This window comes from Lycium ferocissimum, chromosome 11, assembly GCF_029784015.1.
Source record: "Lycium ferocissimum isolate CSIRO_LF1 chromosome 11, AGI_CSIRO_Lferr_CH_V1, whole genome shotgun sequence".
Lineage (NCBI taxonomy): Eukaryota > Viridiplantae > Streptophyta > Magnoliopsida > Solanales > Solanaceae > Lycium > Lycium ferocissimum.
In genome coordinates this window covers 8,789,975-8,816,706 of record NC_081352.1, presented here as the reverse complement: position 1 = coordinate 8,816,706, position 26,732 = coordinate 8,789,975, and the positions used below count along the sequence as shown (strand labels likewise).

Here is a 26,732-nt window from a genome sequence, read left to right as displayed (position 1 = left end):
TACCAACTTAAACATCATCATCATCTTCATCATCGGTTACCTCTGCATTATTAGCTATTTCATCGTCATCACTTGATGATGACTCATAATAATTTGGAAAATCTTCATTATCAAGTGCATTCATCCTCCTACACGAAAAGTAACATATTTTGAATACCAATATCATATATACATGAATATATATATATATATATATATATATATATATATATATATATATATATATATATATATATATATATATATATATATAAAGGTGATGAACTTACCGTTGTTCATAAGCCTTATCATGGTGTGGAGAATGATCAACTCCACCGAACTAAGATATTGACCAACATCCATATTTGGTGCGAGTTTTGAGAATAGTTCCTATAAAGATTTGAAAAGTGGTTATTTACCAATTCATACAACAAACACGTGCTACTACACATAATAATAATAATATGAAAAATGTATATTTACCAATTTTCATTGTAAGCTTGATTAAATTTTCGCTTAGATTTTTTCACGCACTTGACCACTCAAAATGTCTCCATAAGAACTAAAGTCCCCATAAGTGTTACCATGAATAGTTTGGGTTTGAGGGACTTCTTCTCGAGGTATCTTTTCAACATACATCTCAAGAACATTAATGGATACTAAATCACGATATTCTTCCGGCGATCCCAAATAATCACTCAAAGATTCATCATCGTTGATATTGTGCATGCCATAACGCACTACACCGTTTGATATTGTTTGTGGATATCTCCGATTAGTGAGATTCCAAACTCGGTAAGGTGTAGTTTTCATTCTTTTGTGCATGTAACTGACTAGTGTTTCATAATTTAAAGTTGTTGAAAATTTAACATGGGCTTTTGGTCTGATACTATAACGAACGGAGCAATTGTCCTTAACGATATCTCCATCCCAAAATAGTGAAACCCTAACAGTTGAAGCATTTTGAGACATTTTTTCTATGAAGTTTGATTTTTTTTTTTCAATGACTTGTAAGACTTAGACTTATGAAATTGATGAGTTTTTCACTCATCCAACATTCATGTTAAATAGATTCCTGAAATTGTCATGTGTGGTGTGTTGTCAAATCAACACTTACATTGCGCATTAAAATGGTGCGCAATACAAGTCGTATTAAAACGGTATTGTCAAATCAAGCCTTTATGTGTCATAGATTCCTGAAATTGTCATGCGTGGTGTGTTGTCAAATCAACACTTACATTGCGCATTAAAATGGTGCGCAATACAAGTCATATTAAAACGGTATTGTCAAATCAAGCCTTTATGTGTCATAGATTCCTGAAATTGTCATGCGTGGTGTGTTGTCAAATCAACACTTACATTGCGTATTAAAACGGTGCGCAATACAAGTCGTATTAAAACGGTCAAATAATGCAGCAATGTATTGTCAAATCAAGCCTTTATGTGTCATAGATTCCTGAAATTATCATGCGTGGTGTGTTATCAAATCAACACTTACACCAAACTGTAGGAGGTTTGCTCTTTTCACGCACGAAATTAGTGCGTGAAAGAAGGAACATACGTTTCACGCACAGTTTCTGTGCGTGAAAGGAAGTGTAACTTTTTGTACTTTCACGCATAGATTCTGTACGTGACAGAGGCCTTTTTTTAAAAAAAAACTATTAAAATCACATTTTTTTCCATACGTCGCACGAGTTATTATTAAGATAACTAATTATCATTAAGAAAATAATAACAGAAAATATATATAATATTAACATAAAATGTACACTTTATTTACAACATTCACAATCTCAGGTCCCACATGTGGGAGCCTTTAGCGTACGGCTAGGCCTAAGGCTAACCCCACCACCACCACCATCCCCATCCCCCTTTCTCCTCTTAATCTGTACATGCTCTATGGCATCATCATCCTTGCTTCCCTTCCGTCCCTTCTTTCGACCCGAACCCCGGTTCATCACATGCTTCTTATGGGAGATGACGGTGGGCGGTGGGAGTGGTTCATAACATGCTTCCTCGTCAATCTCATCAAGAGACTCCATAGGCGCAGAGGAATGAACCTGAAATAACATATAAACAATTTAATTTAGATTTATTCTAAACTAAATATGAAATAAAACAACTAATTAATAAATTATTTTATTTTATTGTAAAAATTAAACCTGTGTGTCGACGGCCTCCTGAGATGCCTGGTGAGAGGGCTCCTGAGCTGGCTCCTCAACGGTCTCCTTAGTAGGCCTCGGAGCAGGTGATGAAGCCTGAGATGGGTCCACTGGCGTAGAAGAATGAACCTGAAATAATATATAAACAATTTAGTTTAGATTTATTCTAAACTGAACCTGAAATAAATAATTAATTAATTAATAAATTATTTTACTTTATTGTAAAAATCAAACCTGTGTGTCGACGACCTCCTGAGATGCCTGATGAGAGGGCTCCTGAGCGGCCCCCGAAGAAGGAGATGCAGATGTTGTCGTATCAAACACGAAGTCCTCGAACATGGCGTCGTCGAAGTCCAGATGTAGGCCACCCTGTAGATCACGAACCGGCCGCTCACCCTGTGGATCACGAACTGGTGGATGTGGAAATGAAAGCCAGGGCACATAATCTGAAAAAGGGTCCGGCGTATACAGAGGTGTCTGTGAAGTCGACGGTCGGGAAGAAGAAGTAGATGGGATATCTGTAGTCGACTGCGGTGGAACTCGGCGGGATCTGCGAAGCCAACGGAGCCTCGTCACCTGCGCGGCCTTACCACCTGCGCGACGGGCACCCGAGCCTCGGCGACCACGACCACCGTACCCGAGGTGGGGCACCGGAACACGCTCATGGAGACGCTCAAAGTCATGTGCCTGTCTCATACCAGTCTCGGCAAGCTCAATCATCCATACTGCATACTCCGCTGTCTCGGGGGCCTCCATACGAGCAGTGCTCTCGTAGCGCATCGTCTTAACGATCTGTACCTGTATATATTTGCAAATATTAACAATTGAATAAATTTGTAAAGTAGTACATAAGATGATGGTTTAAGTTTAAGACTAATAAAACTTACCAGCGCCTCATACGCTCCTGCGAGAGCTACATATCCTAGGCTATCTGGACGACGCCTAGAGGGGTTGCCAATAATGATGCGAGTGATCCGCATGTACCACTCTATGTACAAATGGATCGGAGTGTCATGTTCGACCACCGCTAGGCTCGTCATCCTCACATCCCAACTCTGGACCGGCTGCTGCATATGGAGTCGCCATGCATCATCGACGCCTGTACGCTCGTCCCTCACATAGTGGTCATGCTCTCAATCCGTAGCCGCAGGTATATTCTGTACATATCCAAACTGCCGTAACACGCGATCGGGCGCGTGATACTCAACGATATCCATATGTATCAATGGATACCGTGACATCCACATGTGCTGACCAGCCCTACAAAACGCCAGCAGCTCATCCAAAATATGATCATACCGCGTCCATATAAAATCCTGTAAAAAGAATTGAACTAGTTAACAATAAAAGACTAAAATAGTGGCTATGTGGTCTAGCATGTGGATACAAAATATGAACATACCGTCTGCGCCGTCATGCGGTCTAGCTGATCCCTAAACAGGAGAAGGCTATGGTGCGTCTCCGCACGTCAGCGTACACCTCGCGACCATACGCATATGGCATCGGCACAGTAAGATAGTCAGCGGGAAGGTGAGCTGGTATGGGCTGAAAAGGTCTCAACCTAGTCCACACCCATATCTGATATAGTCATTTAAAAAATATTTTATCAGTTGCCGTTTTAAAAAAAAAATATTTTGTGTTTAAATACACACACTTAAATATATTACCTGAAGGAGCGAGCAAAATGCAGGGACCTCTACCCTCGTGCCCATAGATACATGTAGCCCAGCACAGCAGCGCCCCAACTATAACATCCTATATTGGCGAGATCGTCGACATAACGAAGATACCTCAAGCTCACATACGAACCCGAAGTGTTCGAGAACAGGATGGCCCAGAATATGATGAGTAGGTATAGACGCGCACGTCGGTCAACATCAGCCTGAGGCGTGTCCTCTCCAATCGGATCTTTGCATGTCTGTGAGGCGCAAGTGAGCATAAAGGGCCAACAACAAAAGCCGAGTCTGGCCGGAAATATGACTATCCAAAGCTGCGAAACCGGTGAGCCTAGTCAACTCATCCTGGTAAGGCGGCAACACATGAGACTCCTCAATATACAATGGGCGTCCATCAACCTGTAGCCCATAAATGACCTCCACATCCTGAAGGGTAATGGTAGCCTCACCGGTGCGGAGATGAAATGTGTGCGTCTCCGGTCGCTACCTCTCAATCAAGGCCGTCACTAGCGACCTATCGTGTTGTACCCAACCAACTTCGACGCACCGATAGATACCGCCCCGACGTAGTATATCCAGGACACGAGGATGTGGGGGGCGAGCAGCTAAGATCTCCCATGCTGAATCACCTAACCGGGTACGGATCTGAGCCTCAGGCTGTAGGTCGGATGTCCATATATGTTGCGACCTATACTCGGGCTGAAGATACAGTAACTCTCGGTCGAAGGGCCCCGGATCAAGAGAGTGGTGATCCATCTGTTTTACGCATTTTAAATCAATCATTAACGAGTAGTATTAGTTATGTAATCTTTTATCAAAAATTTTATTAAGGATTGTGGTGATCCATCTATTTTACGCATTTTAAATCAATCATTAACGAGTAGTATTAGCTATGTAATCTTTTATCGAAAATTTTATTAAGGATTGTGGTGACCCATCTATTTTACGTATTTTTAATCAATCATTAACAAGTAATATTACTTATGTAATCTTTTATCGATAATTATATTAAGGGCTTTCAATCCTAAACTACGAGTTATCAATCCTAAACTAAGGGTTTTCAATCCTAAAATATAAAGATTAATAATTAATAAGTCAAATAATTAACCATTAGTTAGCAAACAATTAGTATAAATAATTAATAAATAAACAATTAACTAACTAATCAAACAATTAACAAGTTATTATCATATATTTAATAAATAAACAATTAACTAACTAATCAAAAAATTAATTAATTATTATTGTATATTTAACAAATAAACAATTAATTAACTAATGAAACAATTAAGAAATTATTAACAAATAAACAATTGGCTTAACAAAAACTAAATAAATAATTAGCTAGTCTAACAATTAATAAATACTTAAGTCGCTAATCGAACAATTAACAAATACTAAATAAACAATTAATATATAATTAACTAATTAACAATAAATAAACAAATTTTTTTTAAAAAAAAAAGGGGGGGGGCAGTCCCAACAGTTCCTACGGATTGCCCAAAAACGCATAAAAAAATGCGCAAAAACGAGAGTCTTTTCCAAATCCACCCCAGTTACACAATGATCATGCTTAGGGTAATAATATATTTAGCAATGTAATAAAAAAAATTGTAGTGAAATACCTAGATTGAAGGTTTTTTTGAGTTTTCAGAATGAGCCCTGCGCCTCTCTATTCAAAATCTAACCTTAAACTTTGCTCTATACTTAATATACAAGAATATTGACTTTCGAAAAACAATACGAAAAAAAGGCATTTTGGGGGTTGGGGACCACTGAAATGGAGCTTCAATGGCGGGTTTTTTGGGTTGGAAAGGTCTTTGGTCGTGGTGGGAAGGAGGGGGCCGACTTTTGCTGGGCTCATTCATGCACGAATTTCGTGTGTGAAAGGCCAAACTTTTATTTTTACAGTTTGGTCCTTTCACGCACTAAATTAGTCCGTGAAACCTAGTTATGTTTTTTTTTTTTTTTAGTTTGATTCAACCTTTTTTTTTTTTTTTTGGTCCTACAAAATGGCGGATTCCATCACAATTCACAAGGGACAATTTTATCATTTAGCCAAAAATGGATAAAAACCAAAGCAGGAAGCAAACAATTAAACAGCGTCACGAGTTACAGAGTACCTTTTGCTACCATATTCACAACCTCTTCTGAATCCATTCCTCTCTTATTTATTTAATAACAAGAGAAACAATTAAACCGTAGTTTCTCTTATAATCTTGTTGAGTAAAAATCTTTTGCTTTTTTTACGCTGTTGCTCACTTCACAGGTTCTTCTTCCCTTTTAGCCCACCTAAACATGTGTTTTTTTTTTTTTTTTTTTTTGCATGTGGGCGAAAAATATGAATTTTGGGTGTATCATTTGATGATGAATTAAGGTTTTTTAAGATTGTGGTTATTTCTAGTAATTTTATGGTGTACAAGTGTGATTATCTACCTGCATATGTGTTTATATCAATTTCGTTTGATCTATTGTGAGTTTCTAGTGAGTATAATTTTGAGAACTAGGTTTTCTCTTGTAAAAAGGAATATCTCTGCAAAATATATCTTTAATTACCAAATACGAAAACCTAGCTAACAAACTACTTAACTAGGATTTATTGAGAAAACTAAATTTTGATCAATTTGAATTTCTGGAGGCGTTATATGGTGATAGTTGCATAAAATTTTAGGATACATGCTGACAGAGGCGGACCACCATGGAAGGTGTGAGTGCACGTGCACTCGTTAGCTTCGGAAAAAAATCATATATATATATATATATATATATATATATATATATATATATATATATATATATGTGTGTGTGTGTGTGTGTGTGTGTTGGTATATATTTAATTGTGCACTCTAACAAACGAAATTGTCTTTGGGCCCGTTGGTTGCAACTGCTGCATCCCTTACATGTCACCCCGGATCGAATCCGATGTCACTTTTAATTATTTTTTTGAGTCTATTTTTAGGAAAACAACAAGTGTTAAATGAGCTTGCCCAAATTCAAACGTGCACCGTTAACACATGTTGCACAGCCTTAGCCACTGAGCTATTTCTTTCATTTGCTTCATTGTGTTAAATTTTATTTATTACTAAAAAATCATATTTGACCTATATACTTGTATTTTCGCCACTGTTATGTGATTAGTGACCGGTCCGACACGGTATTATCCCTCAGTCGTTAAAAATTTTGTTGGCGTTTATGTTAAGATAATGGTGCCCCCGCCGTTTTAAAATCCTGGGTCCGCCACATGCACCTTTGTACAATTTGATGATTTTGTTTTTAAATTTCTGATGAGTTTTCCTTGATCCGTCATAGCTTTCATCATGTCATGCATTTTCTATCTTAATTTGTATTTTTCCTATTACTTAAATGAGAATTTTGTACTTATTTACCTTTCAGGGCGTGTTTGGTATGACAGAAGTATTTTCTCGGAAAAAAAGTGATTTTCCTACTCATTTTCTTCTGTTTGGTGCGCTAGTTGGAAAATGTCATTTTAAGAACATTTGCATATCTTCAAGCAAAACACTATGAGGTTTTTGAATTCGGAGTGCACATTCTAGTGGTGGGGGCGTGGGGGTGGGGTGGGTAGGTAGGGTAGGGCCAGGGGCTGGTGGTGGGGGGTAAGGCGGGCAGGGGGGTTGGTGGGGTTGGGGGAGGGGAAGGGGGTTGGTGGGGGTGGGGGTGGGGGCAGGTGGGGTAGGGGAAGGGGGTGGGTGGATAGTGCGAGGGTAGGCTGGGGATGCATTGGTTTTTATTGATCCGAAAATTGTTTTCCTTCAAATTTTTAAGGAAAACATTTTCCAAGATATTTAGTGCAATCAAACAAGGGAAAATAAGAAAACATTTTCTGTCATACCAAATTCACCCTCAGTGTCGTGAAAGCTTTGCATGCTTGAGGTATTTGTTTGAGATTTTAAACTGATCCCGTCAAATTGCCCTGCCCTGAGCATGAGCATAAACCTAATATTATGCTTTTTTTAGTTGTCAAGTAGCTGGCTAGTTTTTAGCTTTTTTAGTTGTCAAGTAGCTGGCTAGTTTTTCTTCTGGGACATGTCAATAAAATGCAATTTTTATGTTGATCAACTGTTTTAGTTCTAAGATGCTTCCACGTGTAACTATTTCTTTATTTGACTTGTAAATAATGATCATCATTCCGAAATGTTAGATGATACTCCCTCCGTCTCAAAATACTTGTCGCGTTTTTCATTCACACGCTCCTTAAGAAAACATTAATTAGGACGGGTGTTTGACTATTTTACCTTTATTTATGTCTCAAGATATAATCCCTCTTCACTGAATATTTACTCTATTTATGTGTCATAATTGAGGTGTTTGTAGTCTTCAAGAACAATTACTACTAAGGGTAAAATGGAAGAAAAAAAAAAATTCTTGAATTTCTAAAATGACACGTATTTTGAGACAAATATTTTTAGTAAGGACGATAATTATTTTGAGACGGTGGGAGTATATGATAACAAAATGAAGATGTCGAATTTTTATGTAATACTTTATATATATGTGTAATTTGCTATATTGTAATTCCTAATTTTCGTTTCTCTGTTCTTAACACGATGCTTGTAGATTGAACTATGGGTCAAACACTTGGTTGCATTCAAGTAGATCAGTCAACTGTTGCTGTGAAAGAACGCTTTGGTAAGTTTGATGAAGTGCTGGAGCCAGGGTGTCACTGCTTGCCGTGGTGTTTTGGGTACCAAGTCCCTGGTTCACTCTCATTGCGAGTTCAGCAGCTTGATGTTCGCTGTGAGACAAAAACAAAGGTACGTTTACATCTCACTATCTCGCATATCTGAATCGTTCTGATTTATTGCTTTTTACGGCAGAATTCTTAACTCATTAATAGTTTTCCTTATGTGAAATTTTGGTCATATATCTATCACTAAATCAAAAAAGTTTCTTGATCTATTTCTATCTTGAGAAAAGAATTATATGAGGTCAAATTTAGTTTCTCCTTCCTTGAACGTTGTATCTTTTAAGTTCTATCGCATTTCACCGTTTTGGTCTTGCTAGTTTGATCATCACAGTTCGAAGTATTGTTGTTCTCGTTGTTCCAGGACAATGTTTTTGTCACTGTAGTAGCATCCATTCAGTACAGAGCGTTAGCAGAAACTGCAGCTGATGCGTTTTACAAGCTTTCAAACACCAAAGGACAGATCCAGTCCTATGTTTTTGATGGTATGTTTTCAGATCTATATCTGTAGTTGTTGCCATGGAAAGATGAGGAGCTTGTAGATCAAGTAGTATAAGATTCACTTCACCACATAAGAAGTATGAAAGGGCTGAAGAGGGGGATGGGGTTGGGGTTAATAAGTGTCATAGACTTGTAGAACTGTGGGGTGGAAATATGCGATGATGATTGGCAAGTTGTCTTTTTCTATATACCACACTTTGTATTTTACTGAACCTAATCTATTGATGCATCTTTACAAGCTTTTCTCAGTATCAGTGTTTGTCTTCTCTTAACATTGATATTACATGGCATGTATCTTTTGGGGGCATTAATTATTAGAAATGATAAAGTAGATTGGGTGGTTTTTTGGTGGTCATCTTGGGTTTTGTTAGATATTTATATGTATGTCTTTTCTGCTTATGTTGGGGATTCTTGTAACATTCTGTGTTCTTGACGTAACATCTATCAATCTCCTTTTAGTTATAAGGGCCAGTGTGCCACGAATGGAGTTGGATGCTGCATTTGAGCAGAAGAATGAAATTGCTAAAGCGGTAGAGGAAGAACTTGAAAAGGTTATATGATTCTTGCCTCAAACGACCAATTCACTGTTTCAGTCTTCTTTCATTTTAGTTATACTAAAATCTTGTCCTTTTTCCTATAAAAATTGCAGGCTATGTCTTCTTATGGGTATGAGATTGTCCAGACCCTCATTGTGGATATAGAGCCAGATATCCATGTCAAGAGGGCAATGAATGAGATTAATGCTGGTAAGGCCAAATTACAATCTGAAAGATAATTTGTTTGTCAATTGGATGTCTAAATTGTTAAGTGCTTGCGACAACATTGAGCAAATAATGTTATTCCTGTTCTTCTACCTTTTTCATGGAAGGCTGTTGCATTTCCTAGACAATGACTGCATTTGATATTCTTTTCAGAAATTTTAACTATGTTTTAAATTATCTATTGCCTAGTGATGTATGTGATTGCTCTGATAAACCTTTGCTGGTGACAACAGCTGCAAGACTCCGTGTTGCTGCGAATGAGAAGGCTGAAGCAGAGAAAATACTGCAGATCAAGAAAGCTGAAGGAGAAGCTGAATCCAAGTACTTGTCAGGGCTTGGCATTGCTCGACAGCGTCAAGCCATTGTAGATGGTCTTCGAGACAGTGTGCTTGCTTTCTCAGAGAACGTGCCTGGAACATCAGCCAAAGATGTGATGGACATGGTTCTTGTTACTCAATATTTTGATACAATGAAGGAGATTGGAGCTACTTCCAAGTCATCTGCAGTGTTTATTCCCCATGGACCAGGTGCTGTCAAAGATGTTGCTTCTCAGATCCGCGAGGGTCTTCTTCAGGCTGAAAGTATCCAGCATTAGTTTAATAAAGATTAAGGGTAATTGATAGTCTTGCGCGGTCAGATGCTTTTAGTTTAGTGTTGATACAGTAGCTTTACTTGTGTTGAGCTTATATAATCCATATATTGATACACACAACATTTGGTTTCACTATATAGGCTGTTTACTACCTAACCTGGCAAACAAGAAGTTTTGCAGTTGATTGCAATTTATCTTGTTAGACAATGTGTTTTTATCGGAGTTTTTTAGGTATTTACTTGCCAAGAGTAAATCACATCACTTACCTGGCCTATATTAGCTGCTAATTAAATTATCCAAAGTTTTCTTGCGTGCCTCCTTCCTTCCCCCCTAATATTTTGTATTTTGTACATTTTTCGGCTTTGTTTTACTAGACATCTTTCAACTATTTTAAAATGCGTTAATTTAGTTCTTTTAGTGACTGAATTGACCAATTTAGGAAAGAACTCAACTATCCTTCTAGCTTCCGTCTTATTCTGATTCGTACAATTTGTGGCAAGGCTCGAGAGTGAGTTTGTTGAAGCTTGAGGGGGGATATTGTTGAAGCTTGAGGGGGGATACAACTCAGGCTGGTAGAGGGTAAAATAAGAATGATGCTGTTACAATAACGTGGTTTGATTTAATTGACCCCTCTAACAAAAGAACAAATTAGCCAGCTAAATTATAAATTAAATTTTGGTCAAATAAATTCAACATATCATATATTTCAAAGACCGTGTTTGGCTTTCCATTGGCGCGAAGGGAAAGTTGCACTTTCATGCCGTTTGCGTGTTGCAGCCTAATTAATGACACTTTGAAGCAGGTCCTCGGACCTCCTGTAATAATTTGATGTTTTCATAAGATTGGATTATCAATTTTGTATTTTCCATTTTTCAGAGAAAGAGTTCAACTCCTCTTTAATATTCTTTGGTACACTGGCTAACACTCAGTCTGAGTCAAAATAATTGTATATTTAGCTTGTAACACACCCCTTAAGAAAATATTAACTCCTAAAACAAGTAGCTATTTTGACTAAACTATCCTTAATTAATAAGTTTCTTGATTATTTATTGCCTTGAGTTGATAAGAATAAATCAGAATTCTTTCTTAATTATGTAAGTAGACACTTATTTTGAATCAAAATATGAAGACTAAGCGGACACTTATTTTAAATGAGTACATTCTTAAAAATTGACAAATGCATAACCGTTACGAGATTATTATTATTAGCCACGTATGATTGTAGGCCACTAACACTTTCATCCCACAACATTGGAAACAGGTCACCTCACAAGAAAGGGGCTTTTTGCCTTTTTCCTTGATGATCTTAACTCGGCCCTTACATAAAAATAGTGAAACTAGGATCTGACATGACACAAAACGGAGTGAACTTTATGATAAAGGCTTCTTTCTCTTGGCGAGTAGGCTCTTTGTTACTCCCCTTTCAAAATAAGCATCCATTTAGTCTTTTTCATAATCCTTAAAAAAACACTAACTTCTAAGTATGTTAAACTGCCCTTAATTAATTTAATTCTTGCTTATTTTGCTTTAAGTAAATAGGGACAGATGAAAATTTATAAGCGGACACTTATTCCGAACCGGAGGGAGTAAATGACATCTGCAATTTCTACATATTTAAGCGTTGACAATATTACCTAACTAGAATCTCCATCGCAAAAGAACAAAGTAATCAATATAACCAAATCCTCTTCGACTGCAAATTATTTCACAACCTTTAGCCACTAGAATTGCCTCTGCTACCAGCGACAAACACATAAAGTAGCCAAAAGAAAACACATCCCTAACACGATGCATTACATCTCCAATTACGCTTCAGGCATCAATTCGAAAGGGAAACAGAGGAATCACAGCTATATGTGGCTGTTGACAAGCTGGATTTCCCACATCAATTATCATCATAACATTAAAATAAGCTAACATCCCAATCATGAACACGACAAAAAATCTTGCAAATTGCTGAGCAGAAAACATAAGATCGATAATGATTTGTCAAATTGTGCGCTTTTGCTTGGACAAAAATCTTGAGCAAAAACATCTCAAAAGTTTCAAAAGGGGTGAGAGTAAGAATGTACTAACTCATAATGACAAGACTATTGGTTAAAACAACCGCCTAAAATTATTTTCACAGTCCAGAACCACCAAGATAAATTGCCAAAGAAACAAGTTTTCTAATTTTCTCCATAGCCCATGTCCTAAACCTCTGACTAAGCCTATGGCTTGAGAGCCAAGGCCAGTCCAAATTTGGCACTTTTGTCAACAGCTTTGGTGTCCACTTCTCCTGAAATGGTGAAAAGTGACTTAGGACGCCACTCATGCTGGATCAGAGCAGTTGCCTTGCCATAGTTGTTAACCCTTGCCTTCACAGTCGTCAAAGGATCCAATTGATGCTGAGTTCCGACAGTGATGGTGTTCTCATTGGTAGAGAAGCTATGGTTCACCTCCGCGCCAACAGCAGTACCAGTCAGAGGGCTGACTATGTGGTAGTATGATGCACTCAAAGCATCTCCCTTGTTGTTACTGATTTTTCACCATACATGCACATTCAAAAGCAAGTTAATCAAACACTGAATAAGCATTCCAAAAATCAGTCTGCAACTAAAGTCAAAAGTTCATGATATAGTGTTCGGCAGCAAATTTTGATCACACAGAGCAGCATGAAAGCTGGGTTGACAAGTGAAAAGTCATACACCAACTCAACAATAATGCATGGTCAGTTATCAAGTAAGACATCTAACAGCCGTGAAAAGAACTCACAGATTCAAAGAAGTAATGAGGTCAGCATTTGTGTAACTCAAGCCCGCATTGCACTTTGTGATAGCCCCTGCCTTGGTGTCAAAGGATACATCAGTTCCCAAAGCGAGAACGTTAGTGCCCAAGACACCAGAGAAGTTGACAATGGGGTTTGCTGTCAACCCAACACTGGTGCATATCCCGGCATAGTCATGTAAATATTGAAGTTCCATCTGTCATGACCAAAACAAAATAATAAAAACAAGCATCAGCAATACACATTTGGACATGTTCATTACATAACAACATATGGTAGAAATCTTAGCTAAAACGATATAGCTGTTTACCTTTGCAGAACTGTGATCAGGGATTCTGCAGCTAAAGATTGTCTTCAACCCAGGAGCAGCTTCATCGACAGTAATAGTTGCCAAAAGCTAGCATAGGAAACAAAATTAAGTCAGATCAAGAGACTTATGATAACACATGTCCCAAGAAGGAAAAGGCAAACAGATTATGCTAAATACTTGAGCCAAAGGAAGGAGGAAGAAAGTACATTAAAAAACAAACTATAACTGAACAAAGAAAGTTTTTAAGACTTCTAGAGTGTGTGTGTGTCTGGGTTGTTGAAGTGGATTATGGACTCATAGGTAGAGGCCAGACGCATGAGGATTATTGTAACATAAAAACTACGTAAAATTTTAATGATCAAGAGCCCAGACCATAAGAACACTCACAGGAACAAAGGGCAAACATATTAACATAAAAGGAGCGAACAGAGCCACTCACATTTGAGTTGGTGTCTATTTTTATATCAGTTGTGATATTCTTGTTCTTCAATTGAGTGGTAACATCAGCCAGAAATAGATCACCTTTCTTTAGTCCAGATGAAGTGATAGCCTACCAAAAGAAAAAATGTCTTTAACTCTCAGAAGAAATCATACTTCTAAGAAAAAGAAGAGCAATGTACACATGTAAATATCTCCACATATTTCTCTCGAGTTAAAAAACGCTAGTGCTTGCAATTACAATCAACGTTAACAGTCAAAATCCAGACAAATTTCTGTTGCAAAAAGGACTCTGGCAATCAGTTTGACGCAAGTAGTAATTACCATTTTCTTCACATCAGAACATAGGATGAGAAAAACCCCAAGAAGAACAATTGAGCAAGTAGAAAATATTAGTACAGTCTATCAGATAAAGATATCACAACAGAAAGCAGTGGTCCTAACAACTATACAATCAGAAAAGGTGCATTAACCATCCACGTGGTCATTTGGCTCTTAGGAAATTATATATGACTATAATGTAGGCACTGTAGCACGACTATTGATCTCAAGTTCTTTTAATGGGATGACTTGATTATTTTTATTGTTAAATTGGAATAAAAATTGTTTCCTCATCCTGTGTAGAACTTTATATGGCCTACTGTATGTGAATAAAAATTGTTTCCTCATCCTCGTCATGTTTTCTCTTGAGCCGAGGCTGTTTCCGAAGATGGGGGTAAGGTTTGCGTACACTTTACCGTCCCCAGACCCCACATTGTGGGATTTCACTGGATATGTTGTTTCACTGGATATGTTGTTGTTGTTACTGTATGTGATTAAAACTAGTACAATATAATCAAGAATAAAAATTACAATCATGTAATTTAATTAATCTCAAGTTAAGAATAATTTCAAAAGAAAATCCTAAGAAGGCATATTAAAAAGAAACAGATACATGAATAGAACTTCATTTAAACATGAAAATCTGTTCTAAACATTTCGTCACAATGATTACTTGAAACAAAAGACAGATAAGAAGCAAGAGTGGGTGACTACAGTAAGGGCAGCCCGGTGCACTAAGCTCCCGCGCATAGCAGGGTCCGGGGAAGGACCGGACCACAAAGGCCCATTGTATGCAGCCTTACCTTGCATTTCTGCAAGAGGCTGGAACCCGTGACCCCCTGGTCGCATGGCGGCAACTAACTACAGTAATAGTGAAAGACATTTGTTATCATTATGTGCTCAAATGCAGGCATGTATTGCAATATGTAATGTCTAATTGAAGAGTAGATGTTAGTGAATAATTCAATCGAGCGAGCACGGATACTAATGTTTATGTGAGTTCATACACAATTCATAAACCCCTTCAGAATAAGTTAACCTCTCAAGAAAATTCATATATATGGTTATAAACAGAAACAAACACGAGTCATTCTTATCTTCCATAAAACAGCAACAGCCGAATTTCATGAATCGCAATACAGAAAAGAACCCTAGCTAACTCAGAGTTAAAACATATCCACAGCAAACGAAGGAGTAAACTCACAACTCCGGTAGGAGAGTAGGTCGTAATGGTGAATTTGTGATCAGTCTGGTAGTCCCTGTACAGAAGATCTGTTCAACACAATACATAAAAACAACATTAACAAGGAAACATCAATTAGAAACCAAAAACAAAGTCAACATCGCATTTCTTCTAGCGAGCAACAAAAATCAATTATAAAACTACAGACAACTGCAACTAAATACGGGCGTCCATGTACATACAAACTCGAAACTAAACTTGCACCAATTACGTACTAAATTACCTCAAACTCGAACTCTATATATTTATTCATATAAAAGTTGGGCGATAAATTCAAAGATAAATATACATATTAAAAATGTGCAACCACTCAATTTCAAATTCTAGATCCGTGTCTACTCCAATAATCTCCAACTCAACATATAAATAAAGTTATCTACATATATGTATACATATCAAAATATGCATCTACTCATTCCTTATAGATCCAACTTTAACTCCAATAACGTCCTAAGAAAATAAATAGAAAACGAACCTCGGGCACGTTTCCCGATGTCAGAGTAGAGACCAGGTCCTTTTCCCATTATGATTGAATCGAATAAAATCAACGAAGAAAAATTAAAGAGAAGAAAGCTTTGTAGCTATGGTGAAGAAGAAATGAGTACAGAGTGGAGAGGCTATTTATATTTAAAAAATGCAAACAAAAGCCCTAAACGGTGTGTTTAACTCCGCTTTATCTGGACCGTTGATTTGAAGGTTCTGATGATTTAGATACTTTTTGGACCGTAGATTGTGGTGTTGAGATGTGGAATAAAGACGACACGTGGCATGTGATAATGGAAGACATGTATTGTTCTTCAAGAAAGCATTATTGTCAAAACAAAAACAAAAAATTAGGATTTTAATTTCTTTGGCAACAAGGTAATGGAAGACATGTACTGTATTGTTCAATAAGAAAGGGTATTATTGACAATATTTTCTGATTTCTTTTTTCCAACAAGGTCTGCTGATACAAATTTGGTAGCATTTATTTTCTGCCGAAAATGGGAGAAGAAAAGTAAGAAAAACAGGTTCAATTTACAGTGATTAGATTAAATAGGGAAGAGAGTTAAATATTTTTGAATTATTTAAAATAGATCAATTTTACCCGTCATTGCTTTTCGGCTCAAAAATGCTCTAGACTTAATTAACTAGCTTATAATTCTCTCCGACTAGCCTAACAGCACAAAATAATCTTCCCACTATGGTTGCTCCAAAACAAGGGAAAAGAGTCAATTTCACCCTTATCCTTTTATAAAGAAAAAAGAATGGGGAACAGAGGGGTTGAATGTATGAGAAATATAATAACAATATAAAAAAAATAGTATAAAGACTTCCTATTTTAATAAATAAAAAATGACGGCACATAATTTTTGTTTTCTCTTGATTCCTTATGTATTTGGTATGAGTTATTATTTTTAAACATGAATCGTGTAGCTTTTCTTACATAACTATTTAAAATTTTATTTTTTATATTAATAATAATGAATTTATTTTACTATCTCTAAGAATGATATGATAGAAGAAATCAAATTCAATTATACATTGATACACTATGAGCCCGTTTGGATTGGCTTATAAGTTGGCTTATAAGCTGTTTTCAGCTTTTTTGAGTGTTTGGCTGGCCAGCTTAAAGTCATTTTGTGCTTAAAATAAGCTTTCAAAAAAAATAATTGGACCCATTTAACTTAGTTTATCTAAAGCGTTTATAAGTTGAAAACAGCTTATAAGCCAAAAAAAAATAAGTTGGACTACCCCAACTTATTTTTTTCAACTTATAAGCTCGCAAACGACTTTAAGCTATAAGCCAATCCAAACGGGCTCTATATTACATATTATAACTTTAAGTTATCCCGGTTTCAGTTGAGGATATATAATTTTAAAAGAAAATAGTAGAATAAATTAAAAAAAAATGTTTGTAATTATACTTTATATTACATAAAGTTGGCATTGCATAAAAATATTCACTTAAAAATAGTCAAAGTAGTAATACGTGTGCAGAACTTTAAAATGGAGGGAAAAGTTATCCCCTTTTTGAATAGTTCAAGGGCAAAATTAACTCATTTTTCTTTATTCGGAGCAATCATTAGTAGGAACGATATTTTTGAGCTATTTAACTAATTGGAGGACATCTTTGAGCTAGTTGGCTAATGGCAAGGACATATGTTTTAGCATATGTTTTAGCAAAAAAAACATAACTAAGGGTAAAATTGACCTATTTCGAATAATTCAGAGGTATTTTTGGCTCTTTTCCATTGAATATGGACCATTTGATTCTTTTCATTTTTTTAAGTATATCGTCAATATTTAGGCCTCGCTTGGACATGATTTGAAATCAGTGATTTAATTAAGTTGATTTGAGGTTAAAGTTTTGTTTGGACATACAATTTGAATATCTTAAATTGTATTTTTCTTTCTCGTAAACCCAAAATTTGTGAAAACTATCAAAAGTTCCTCAACTCTTATATAATCTTATCAAATTAGCAAACCACAGTTCATAATAAAGTATAATACGCTACTAGAAGGGGAGTCTTGCAACAACAGTAAAGTTGTCTTCGTGTAGCCTATAGGTTACGAGTTCGAGCCGTGAAAGCAGTCATCAATGCTTGAATTAGGTTAGGTTGTCTAAAGAGGAGACCTTGGAGTGCGGCCCTTCCCCAGACCCTGCATTAGAAGGCCTTTCTTAAAAAAAAAAAAATACAACATTTATTAATTAAATTCTTTTTTCAATAAAAAGGAGAATTGAACGTGAGTTGTAGTGTAACTACTTTTTAATAAGGTTGGTAAGAGTGAATGTGGTTGGCAGGGGCGGACCTACATTCTAGCCTCCCAGTGCTCGAGCACCCACTAACGTGGACGCAAAATGTGTATAGTTAGACAGAAAATATTAAAAAACTGATATAATGAACAGTTGAGCACCCATAAACAAAAAAGCTGGATGGGTGCTTTGGTTCTGAAGCTCATAGTTCGGCGCCCAGCATATGAGAACCGTGGTGGCTGAAGCTAGGGGCGGAGCTAGCGTAGTACTCGAGGGTTCGGCCGAACTTAGAAACTTTGGTCTAAACCATGTGTTTGTCTTGAAAATTCGTTGAATATGTATAAATTGTTAATTTAGAACCCAGTAGCTTAAACGAATTAGAATCCCGAACCCACAAGCTTCGAATCTTGGCTCCACCTCTAGCTGAAGCAGTTCTTAGGAGTTTTACTACTACTACATTACTTCACCTTCTCTTCTTTTTTCTTTCTTTTCATTCATGGCCATTTTTTACCTGATAGCATGGGGCTTTTAATTATAGGTGACACTTAAGTCTTTTTTTTTTTAGTGGAGGTGACTCAAGTTTTAATTATTGAGTGGTGGTGATAGTTTTTTATTAGTGATTAAGGGGTTTTGAACTTACCCAAAAGTTTTCATTTTGACACTTTGACCCTCAACTTTATTTTTAACACTTTGCCCTCAAGTTTTATTTTTAACACTTTGACCCACTCCCACCCCCGCCCCTCCGACCCTAAGCCCCCCCGCCCCCATCCCCCTCCCCCCTCCCCGCCCCCTAAAAAAAAAATTATTTTATTTTCTTTATTTATTTTTTCACCCCCTTCTCCCTCACTCCCCCACCCCCTCTCCCCGAGAAAAAAAAATTAATTTTTTATTTTATTTTCTTTATTTGTTTTTTCAACCCCCCCCCCCCCCTCCTCCTCCTCCTCCTCACAACCCTCTCCCCCACCCCCACCCTCCAAAAAAATTGATTTTCTTTATTTGTTATTTCACCCCCCCCCCCCCCCTCCTTGCAACCCTTCCCCACCACCACCCAAAAAAATATAAAAAAAAGTTTTGATTTTTTCTTACCAGCCTCCAACCCCCCCCCCCCCCCCCCAAAAAAAGTTTTGATATTTTTTTTTATTTTTTCACCACCCTCCCCCCCCCCCCCCCTCCCCCAAACCAAATTGGTTTTTAAAAAAAGTTTTGAAAAGTTTTTCTTTTTGTTTTTTTGCACCTACCACCACCCACTCTTCCAAAAAAAATGTTTGTTTTAAAAAAGAAAGTTTTGAAAAGTTTTTGTTTTTATTTTTTTGCCCCCCTCCCCCCCCCCCCCCCCCCCCCACACACACACACTCCAAAAAAGATCTTGAAAAGAAGTTTTGATTTTATTTTTTTTGGGTTTAGGAAAAGTTTGGATAAAATTCAGGTTGTTGTTGTTGTTTGTTTGTAGTGAAATAGATGGTTCTTCTGTTGTTTTCCTGGTATGATTCAGGGTTTAGGAAAAGATATCCAACTTATGGTTTTTTTGTTCTTGTCTTGGTATTTATCTAGTTCTGTTTGTAGAAGATAACCAACAGATTTATAGTTGTTGCAACAAGTTCTACACTTTTTGCAACAAGTAGACAATCTGTTGCAATGACTCATTCATCTGTTGGACATAGCTTCAATTATTTGGTTCTGTTTGTAGAAGATATCCAACAGATTTGTAGTTGTTGTCCAAGCCGAAATTCTCCATAGTTGTTAATTGCACTGTGTTGTAATAATAGTTATCTGTTGGAACTTTATGACATTTTAATGTTGTTCTTTTTTAGAATGGTAATTTATGTTCTTAGTGCTTGTGAACTTGTTTTATATGATATGTTGATCGCATCCAATCATAAATGTGTGTATTGTTGTTAATAAATTGCTGAACAGTTTTCAACAAGTAGTGAATCTGTTGCAACAGCTCTGTAACTTGTTGGGTTTTAACCAACAAGTAACAGGACTTGTTGCAACAACTAGTAACTTGTGTTTTATCCAACTGCTAAAAGATTTTCAACAAGTAAGCAATTTGTTGCAACAACTGACCGGCCTTGTTGCAGCAACTAAGTTACATGTTGGGCTTTTTCCAAAAAGTGGAGTGACTTGTTGCAAAAACTGGGTAACTTGTTGTGTTTTATCTAACAATAGTAAGGACCTGTTTAACAACTATGTCATTTGTTGCAACAGATACTACAGTTGTTGCAACAGATACTGCACTTGTTGCAACAGACATTATAGTTGTTGCAACAGATACTACTTGATCCACCCGTATTTAGTGATTAACAAAGAGAATCAATGATATTTAGTGATAAACAAAGGAAATCAACGATAAGTAGTGATCAATATATAATACTTAATCAATTTGATATTTTCAGTCAGGAAAGATGATATACTAAGTCAATATACACTAAATCCAATGATTATTACAGTGAATTGATGTGAACTACTTTATTCATTCATATTTAGTGATAAACAAATGAAATCAACGATATTTAGTGATCAATATATAATACTCAATCAATTTGATAGTACTTTGAGTCAGGGAAGATGATCTACTAAGTCAGTATGCACTAAATCGAGTAATCATTAGAGTGATTTGATGCGAACTACTTGATTCACCCATATTTAGTGTTAAACAAAGGAAATCAATGATTTTTAGTGATCAATGTATAATACTTAATCAATTTGATGTATTTTGAGTCAGGAAAGATCATCTACTAAGTCAGTATACACTAAATCGAGTGATCATTAGAGTGATTTGATGCGAACTACTTGATTCACCCATAGTTAGTGTTAACCAAAGGAAATCAACGATATTTAGTGATCAATGTATAATACTTAATCAATTTGATGTATTTTGAGACAGGAAAGATGATCTACTAAGTCAGTATGCACTAAATCGAGCGATCGTTAGAGTGATTTGATGCGAGCTACTTGATTCACCCATATTTAGTGTTAAACAAAGGAAATCAACGATATTTAGTGATCAATGTATAATACTTAATAAATTTGATATATTTTGAGTCAGGAAAGATGATCTACTACGTCGGTATGGACTAAATCGAGCGATCATTAGAGTGATTTGATATGAACTACTTGATTCACTCATATTTAGTGTTAAACAAGATATTTAGTGATCAATATATATATATATATATATATATATATATATATATATATATATATGTACTAACATCCTTAATGGATTAGATATTAATTTCATGGATTAGATGGGCAATTCTAAGTGTATTCTTCCTAAATCGAGTGATCATTAGAGTGATTTGATGTGAAGTACTTAATTCAACCATATTTAGTGATAAACAAATGAATTCAATGTTATTCAGCATAAACAAAGGAATTCAATGTAATCAATATCGTGAATATGTTGCAACAATGGAGAAGTTATTGCAACATATGAGATACCTGCTGCAACATATGAGATACCTGCTGCAATATATGAGTAAGTTGTTGCAGCATATGAGATACCCGCTGCAACATATGCAATACCTACTGCAACATATGAGATACTTGCTGCTACATATGAGATACCTGCTGCAACATATTAGTAACTTGTTGCAATTCCTTTAACAAGTGTATGATCTGTTGCAACAATTAACTCATCTGTTGCGACATATTTTTTAGTTAGTGCAATAATTTAAGCAATTGTTTGATTTTTTTCAACAAGGTGAGTAATTTGTTGCAACAACTAAGCAACTTGTTTAAAAAGATTAGTAACTTGTTGGAACAAATTAGTAACTTGTTGCAACTTCTTCAACAACTATATGATTTGTTGCATCTGTTGCAACAATTAGTAAGCAAATTAAATAAGTTCATAAACAGAAATTGTTCAACAACCACCTTGGCTCCAAATACCACAACTAATCAAAATAAATAAGTTCATAAACATCATTCACAAATAACATAAAGGACAAAAAAACAGAATTTGTTCAGCAACCACCTTAGCTCCAAATACCACAACTTAAGTAATAATTTGTTCAGCAATTGCCTACTGGGGTGTAGCAGATTTTCTTGATCTGCTCCATCTCCTTCATTTCCATCATTAGTTTCTTCATCTTGTAGTTCTTCTTCACTTTCTTCATTTGTATCTACTGCTTCTTGGCTCTGTTCTGCCTCTCTTTCTGAGGATTGATTGTCAGTTTTGCTGTCAATTTGACCATATCTTTTCTCAACATTTGCTGATTGTAAATAGATTGTCTACTTGTTGCAACAACTACAAATCTGTTGGATACCTTCTACAAACTGAACCAAATAACTGAAGCTATGTCCAACTGATTTGTAGTTGTTGCAACAAATGGTCTACTTGTTGCAACAAGTGTAGGACTTGTTGCAACAACTACAAATCTGTTGGATATCTTCTACAAATAGAACCAAATAACTGAAACTATGTCCAACAGATTAGTGAGTCGTTACAATAGATTGTCTACTTGTTGCAAAAAGTGTAGAACTGTTGTAACAACTACAAATCTGTTGGTCATCTTCTACAAATAGAACTAGATAAATACCAGGACAAGAACAAAAAAAAACATTTGTTGGATATCTTTTCCTAAACCCTGAACCATATTAGGATAACAACAGAAAAACCATCTATTTCACTACAAACACACAACGATAACAACTTGATTTTATCCAAACTTTTTCTAAACTCAAAAAAAAAAAAATCAAAACTTCTTTTCAAGATTTTTTTTTGTTTTGGGGGGGGGGGGGGGAAGGCGGGGGGTGCAAAAAAAAAAAACTTTTCAAAGCTTTTTTTTAAAAACAAACTTTTTTTTTTGGGAAAGGTAGGGGTGCAAAAAAAAAAAAGAAAAACTTTTTTTTTTAAAATAATTTTTTTGGGGGGGTGGGGGGGGGGGTGAGGGGTGAGAGGAGGAGGAGAAGGGTAAAAAAACAAATAAAGAAAAATAAAAAATTTTAATTTATTTTTCGGGGGGGGGGGGGGGGGGGGGGGAGGAGGGGGGTGGTGGTGTGAAAAAGCAAACAAAAAATCAAAACTTTTTTTTAAAAAAAAAAAATAATATTTTTTGGGTGGGGGGGGGGGGGGGGGGGGGAGAGAGAGGAGGGGGATGGTGAAAAAAAAAAATTTGGGTGGGAGAGGGGTGGGGGGGTGAGGGGACCGGTGAAAAATCAAAGAAAAAAGGATTCAAAACCTTTTTTTTGGGGTGGGGGCGGGGGCCGAGGGGGTGGGTCGGGGTAGGGTGAGGCGTGGGAGGAGGTGAGCTGGTGAAAAAACAAATTAAAAAATAAAAATAAAAATATTTTTTTTTGGGGGGGGGGGGGGGGGGGGGGAGGGGGGGGGTTGTTGGTGAAAAACCAAATAAAAAAGATCATTTTTAAAAAAATAAAAAATAAAATTGGGATGGGGTGGGAGTGGTGAGAGGAGGAGAAGAGGGCTGGTGGGTTTTTTTGGATTAAGTTGGGGTATTTTTGTAGTTTATAAAAGATTAAGAAGTTTGAAAAAATACAAATACGACCCCAATCATCTTAATCCCTAATTTAATTAAGTTTTACTTTATTGTGGTCCCCACAAGTCACCTAAACTAATTAGGAGACTTGAATGTCACCATAAGTTAAATCTTCCTGGTAACATTTTAATCTTGATCTTTTCTTGACTATTTCTTTTAATTTATTTTCTTAGTGATTAGAAGACTTCTTTTTTTCTAAAAAAAAAGTAATAATATTAATCAAAGTTTGCTCATTCCAACTTGTGACTAGAAGTCTTTTTCGTAATAATATTTAATCATCATTTTTTCGTTAGCTTTTTAAATTTTCAAGTTTAAATATTTGTGCATTTATATTGAAGAAGTGAGCACCCATGAGCTTAAAATCTTGGATCCGCCACTGGTGGTTGGTGTATAGAAATATGTCTACTAACTTATGAATCTTTTCCTTTTACATAATATATATTTATCGTTCAGGTTTTACATTTAAAAAAATTGAAATCATAACTTGGAATTTGAAATCCTACTTTTTGGAGAATTTGAGAATTGAAATCATAATTTGAAATTGACGTTCGAATTTTGTTCAGATTTCATAAACAAATGCTGATTTTAAATCAAAGCATCAAATTAGGGATTCAAATCCTATGGCCAAACACCTACAGTACTTAATTTCTATCACCGAAGGCCGTGTTGAAATAGTAAAAGTCCATCTTACTGATTTGTTGGGATAATGAAGATATATCCTTAATAAAGGTACATCCTCTAAGATTGTAGTTCTATTTAATATTAGTCTAAATAGAATTCTTTTTCGGCATAAGGTCGAATCAACCGGCTCAGTAATATTCTTTGAATATTGGATGTTTAAAGCAAACAAGAAAAAAAAATATTAATCTCTATCTACACAACTAATTCCTTTGACTGAAGAGCTGAAAATATCGATAGAAAGTAAAGTTTTCTATTATGAAATAATTTCAAAATATATATTTAATTTTATTGAATATTTAGTAACAAAAGAACAATCATTTTTTTTTGTGTGTTATAAATAAATTCATAGATTGTCAAAACAATGTCATTATTAATAAGAAGAAAACATTCAACTATATACACCATACATTTCATAAAATTGAATAAAATAATTTGTCTTTGTTATATTAGCCAAAAATAAAAAAAAATATAATATTCTGATACCAAATAACAATAGATTATATAGTCCAAAAAATCGGAAATGATTTTATTTTCTAGGTGCATTGTGATTGCAATATGTTTTGCGCTAGAGCAAGTTTTGCAACACATATACCTCCCAAAATTACTTTCAGCTATAAAAATTACTGATAATATTTATAATGGTAAGTTTAGTTGCATATGAAGAACCAATGCGATTCAAATCAAGGTAGAATCTCATCAGGTCTATAATGCCAAAGCACAAAATTTGGGACTTCAAATTCAAGAATTATATCTACCCAACTATCCTCCTAAAATGGTCTCTCTTTCTCCTTCTAAAGCAGTCATTGACTTCCTTTAACCTATTTGAAACACAAGAGCGCGCGCGGGGGGGGGGGGATGTTGAATTGTTACTGTTTTTTTGTTTTACCGAGTCGACTAGTAGTTTAGATAGTCGACTGCCCTGTATGTCTAGAAGAAACTTATTAGTAAGAAGATAAAGATAAATAAAGTAATGTAGAATAGAATGACACATAGATTTTTATACCGATTCGGATCACCAGTGTGGTGCCTAATCTAGTCCCCTTGGGTTACAAGAGTTTCCTTAGAGTCTTCAAGTAAGTTGATTACAGAGTTGGTTCAACATGAATCGAGGATCCTTTCTCCTGAATTCTTAGTCGATAGCCTCAACCTGTATAGCTACCTACTCTCACTTTCTTTTTCTAACACTGATAAACTTATATGAATATAGTGCTTTGTTACAAGATCAAGAGTGAATAGGAATATTTCTCAAGTGAAGGTGTAGTTGTCTTCGTCTTGCGAGGGCTGTCTTTATATTTGATGTTTTGGTTGATTATGATTTGCTTACTTTAAGGTAACCAGAGGGAGTTTGTTCTCAATCAAGGATTTTAGGTATCCGCTGATTGATCTTGTATCTCTATTTCTTTCATGTTTGACGCGGCTTGACCCTTTCATGAGTTGTCTTGATTTCCTTTCTTAGCAGTGGATGGTGCAAAATCTTCTTGACTGATCTGCATCCTTCATGTCACAAGCCCGGTGATTGAATCTTCAGTGGTCTTGGTTGATCTTCTTTCCTTTTGGAGTTATCTTGTGTATCTTTTCCTTTTGTATTCTTGATGCAACTTTAACTGATCTCCTTGCCTTCTAGTTTTGCATTGTATATTGTTTCCTTCTGTATTCCTTGATGTTGTTTTTCTTTTATGAGTTTCCCCTTTTGTGTGGTCGAGAGTTTGCTACTTTCTTGAATGTAACTTCTTTCCTTTTTGGGTTACATGCACATTAAGAATGTCATCTTAAAACACTATTAATAACTTGACTTGCTAAAGCTAACAATCTCCCTCTTTTTTATGATGACAACCAAAAAGGAATATGATATTTTACTTCGCTAAAATAATGCGATGCTCCCCCTACTTTGTTGCTTCCCCTCAGCACGTGTTGGTGCTACTCTTACTTCTCCACCTTTGACATCATCAGAAATGAAAAAAACAAGCAACATATGCACAGGTAGGAACATATATAACTAAAAGCTATCTTAAACACATAGATTTTGAGGACACAAACAGTCCTCAATAGTAGCAACACAATAGAACCACATAGTTGTTGAGGACATAAACAGTCTCAACAGTAGCAAAACAACAAAATAAGTCCAAATAGTAGTCCAAAAGTACATGTCAAACACAGAGTTTTAAGAAGAGCGTTTCCAGAAGTATTTGAGGGTGTTGATTTGTTTGAGAAGGAATTGTAGGAAGTTTCAATGTCCCTGGTGAGAGAGTTGAATAGGAGTTCTGAACAGCCATGGCTAGGTCAGTGTTGGAGTTGTCGCTCTTCTGGACAGAAAGTCGACTCATTCAATTAGCCTATTCACGGTCCTTACTCTTCTTTTTG

General features: G+C 36.0%; 2 protein-coding genes across 2 annotated transcripts; one reads left to right on the top strand and one right to left on the bottom strand.

Annotated features, from left to right (window-relative positions):
- The first annotated feature begins 5,924 nt into the window (after positions 1 to 5,924).
- On the top strand, positions 5,925 to 10,683 carry LOC132037727 (hypersensitive-induced response protein 1). Its single transcript, XM_059428327.1, has 6 exons — positions 5,925 to 6,086; positions 8,393 to 8,589; positions 8,884 to 9,004; positions 9,480 to 9,571; positions 9,670 to 9,766; positions 10,015 to 10,683. The coding sequence occupies exons 2-6, from the start codon at positions 8,401 to 8,403 to the stop codon at positions 10,374 to 10,376; spliced, it is 861 nt and encodes a 286-aa protein (XP_059284310.1). The 5' UTR covers positions 5,925 to 6,086; positions 8,393 to 8,400; the 3' UTR covers positions 10,377 to 10,683.
- A 1,647-nt stretch (positions 10,684 to 12,330) lies between these two features.
- On the bottom strand, positions 12,331 to 16,074 carry LOC132037728 (mitochondrial outer membrane protein porin of 34 kDa-like). The gene is made up of 6 exons (XM_059428328.1): positions 15,928 to 16,074; positions 15,414 to 15,481; positions 13,890 to 14,000; positions 13,451 to 13,537; positions 13,128 to 13,336; positions 12,331 to 12,890 (listed from the first exon to the last, which is right to left on the bottom strand). The coding sequence occupies exons 1-6, from the start codon at positions 15,974 to 15,976 to the stop codon at positions 12,584 to 12,586; spliced, it is 831 nt and encodes a 276-aa protein (XP_059284311.1). The 5' UTR covers positions 15,977 to 16,074; the 3' UTR covers positions 12,331 to 12,583.
- Between the last annotated feature and the right edge of the window lie 10,658 nt (positions 16,075 to 26,732).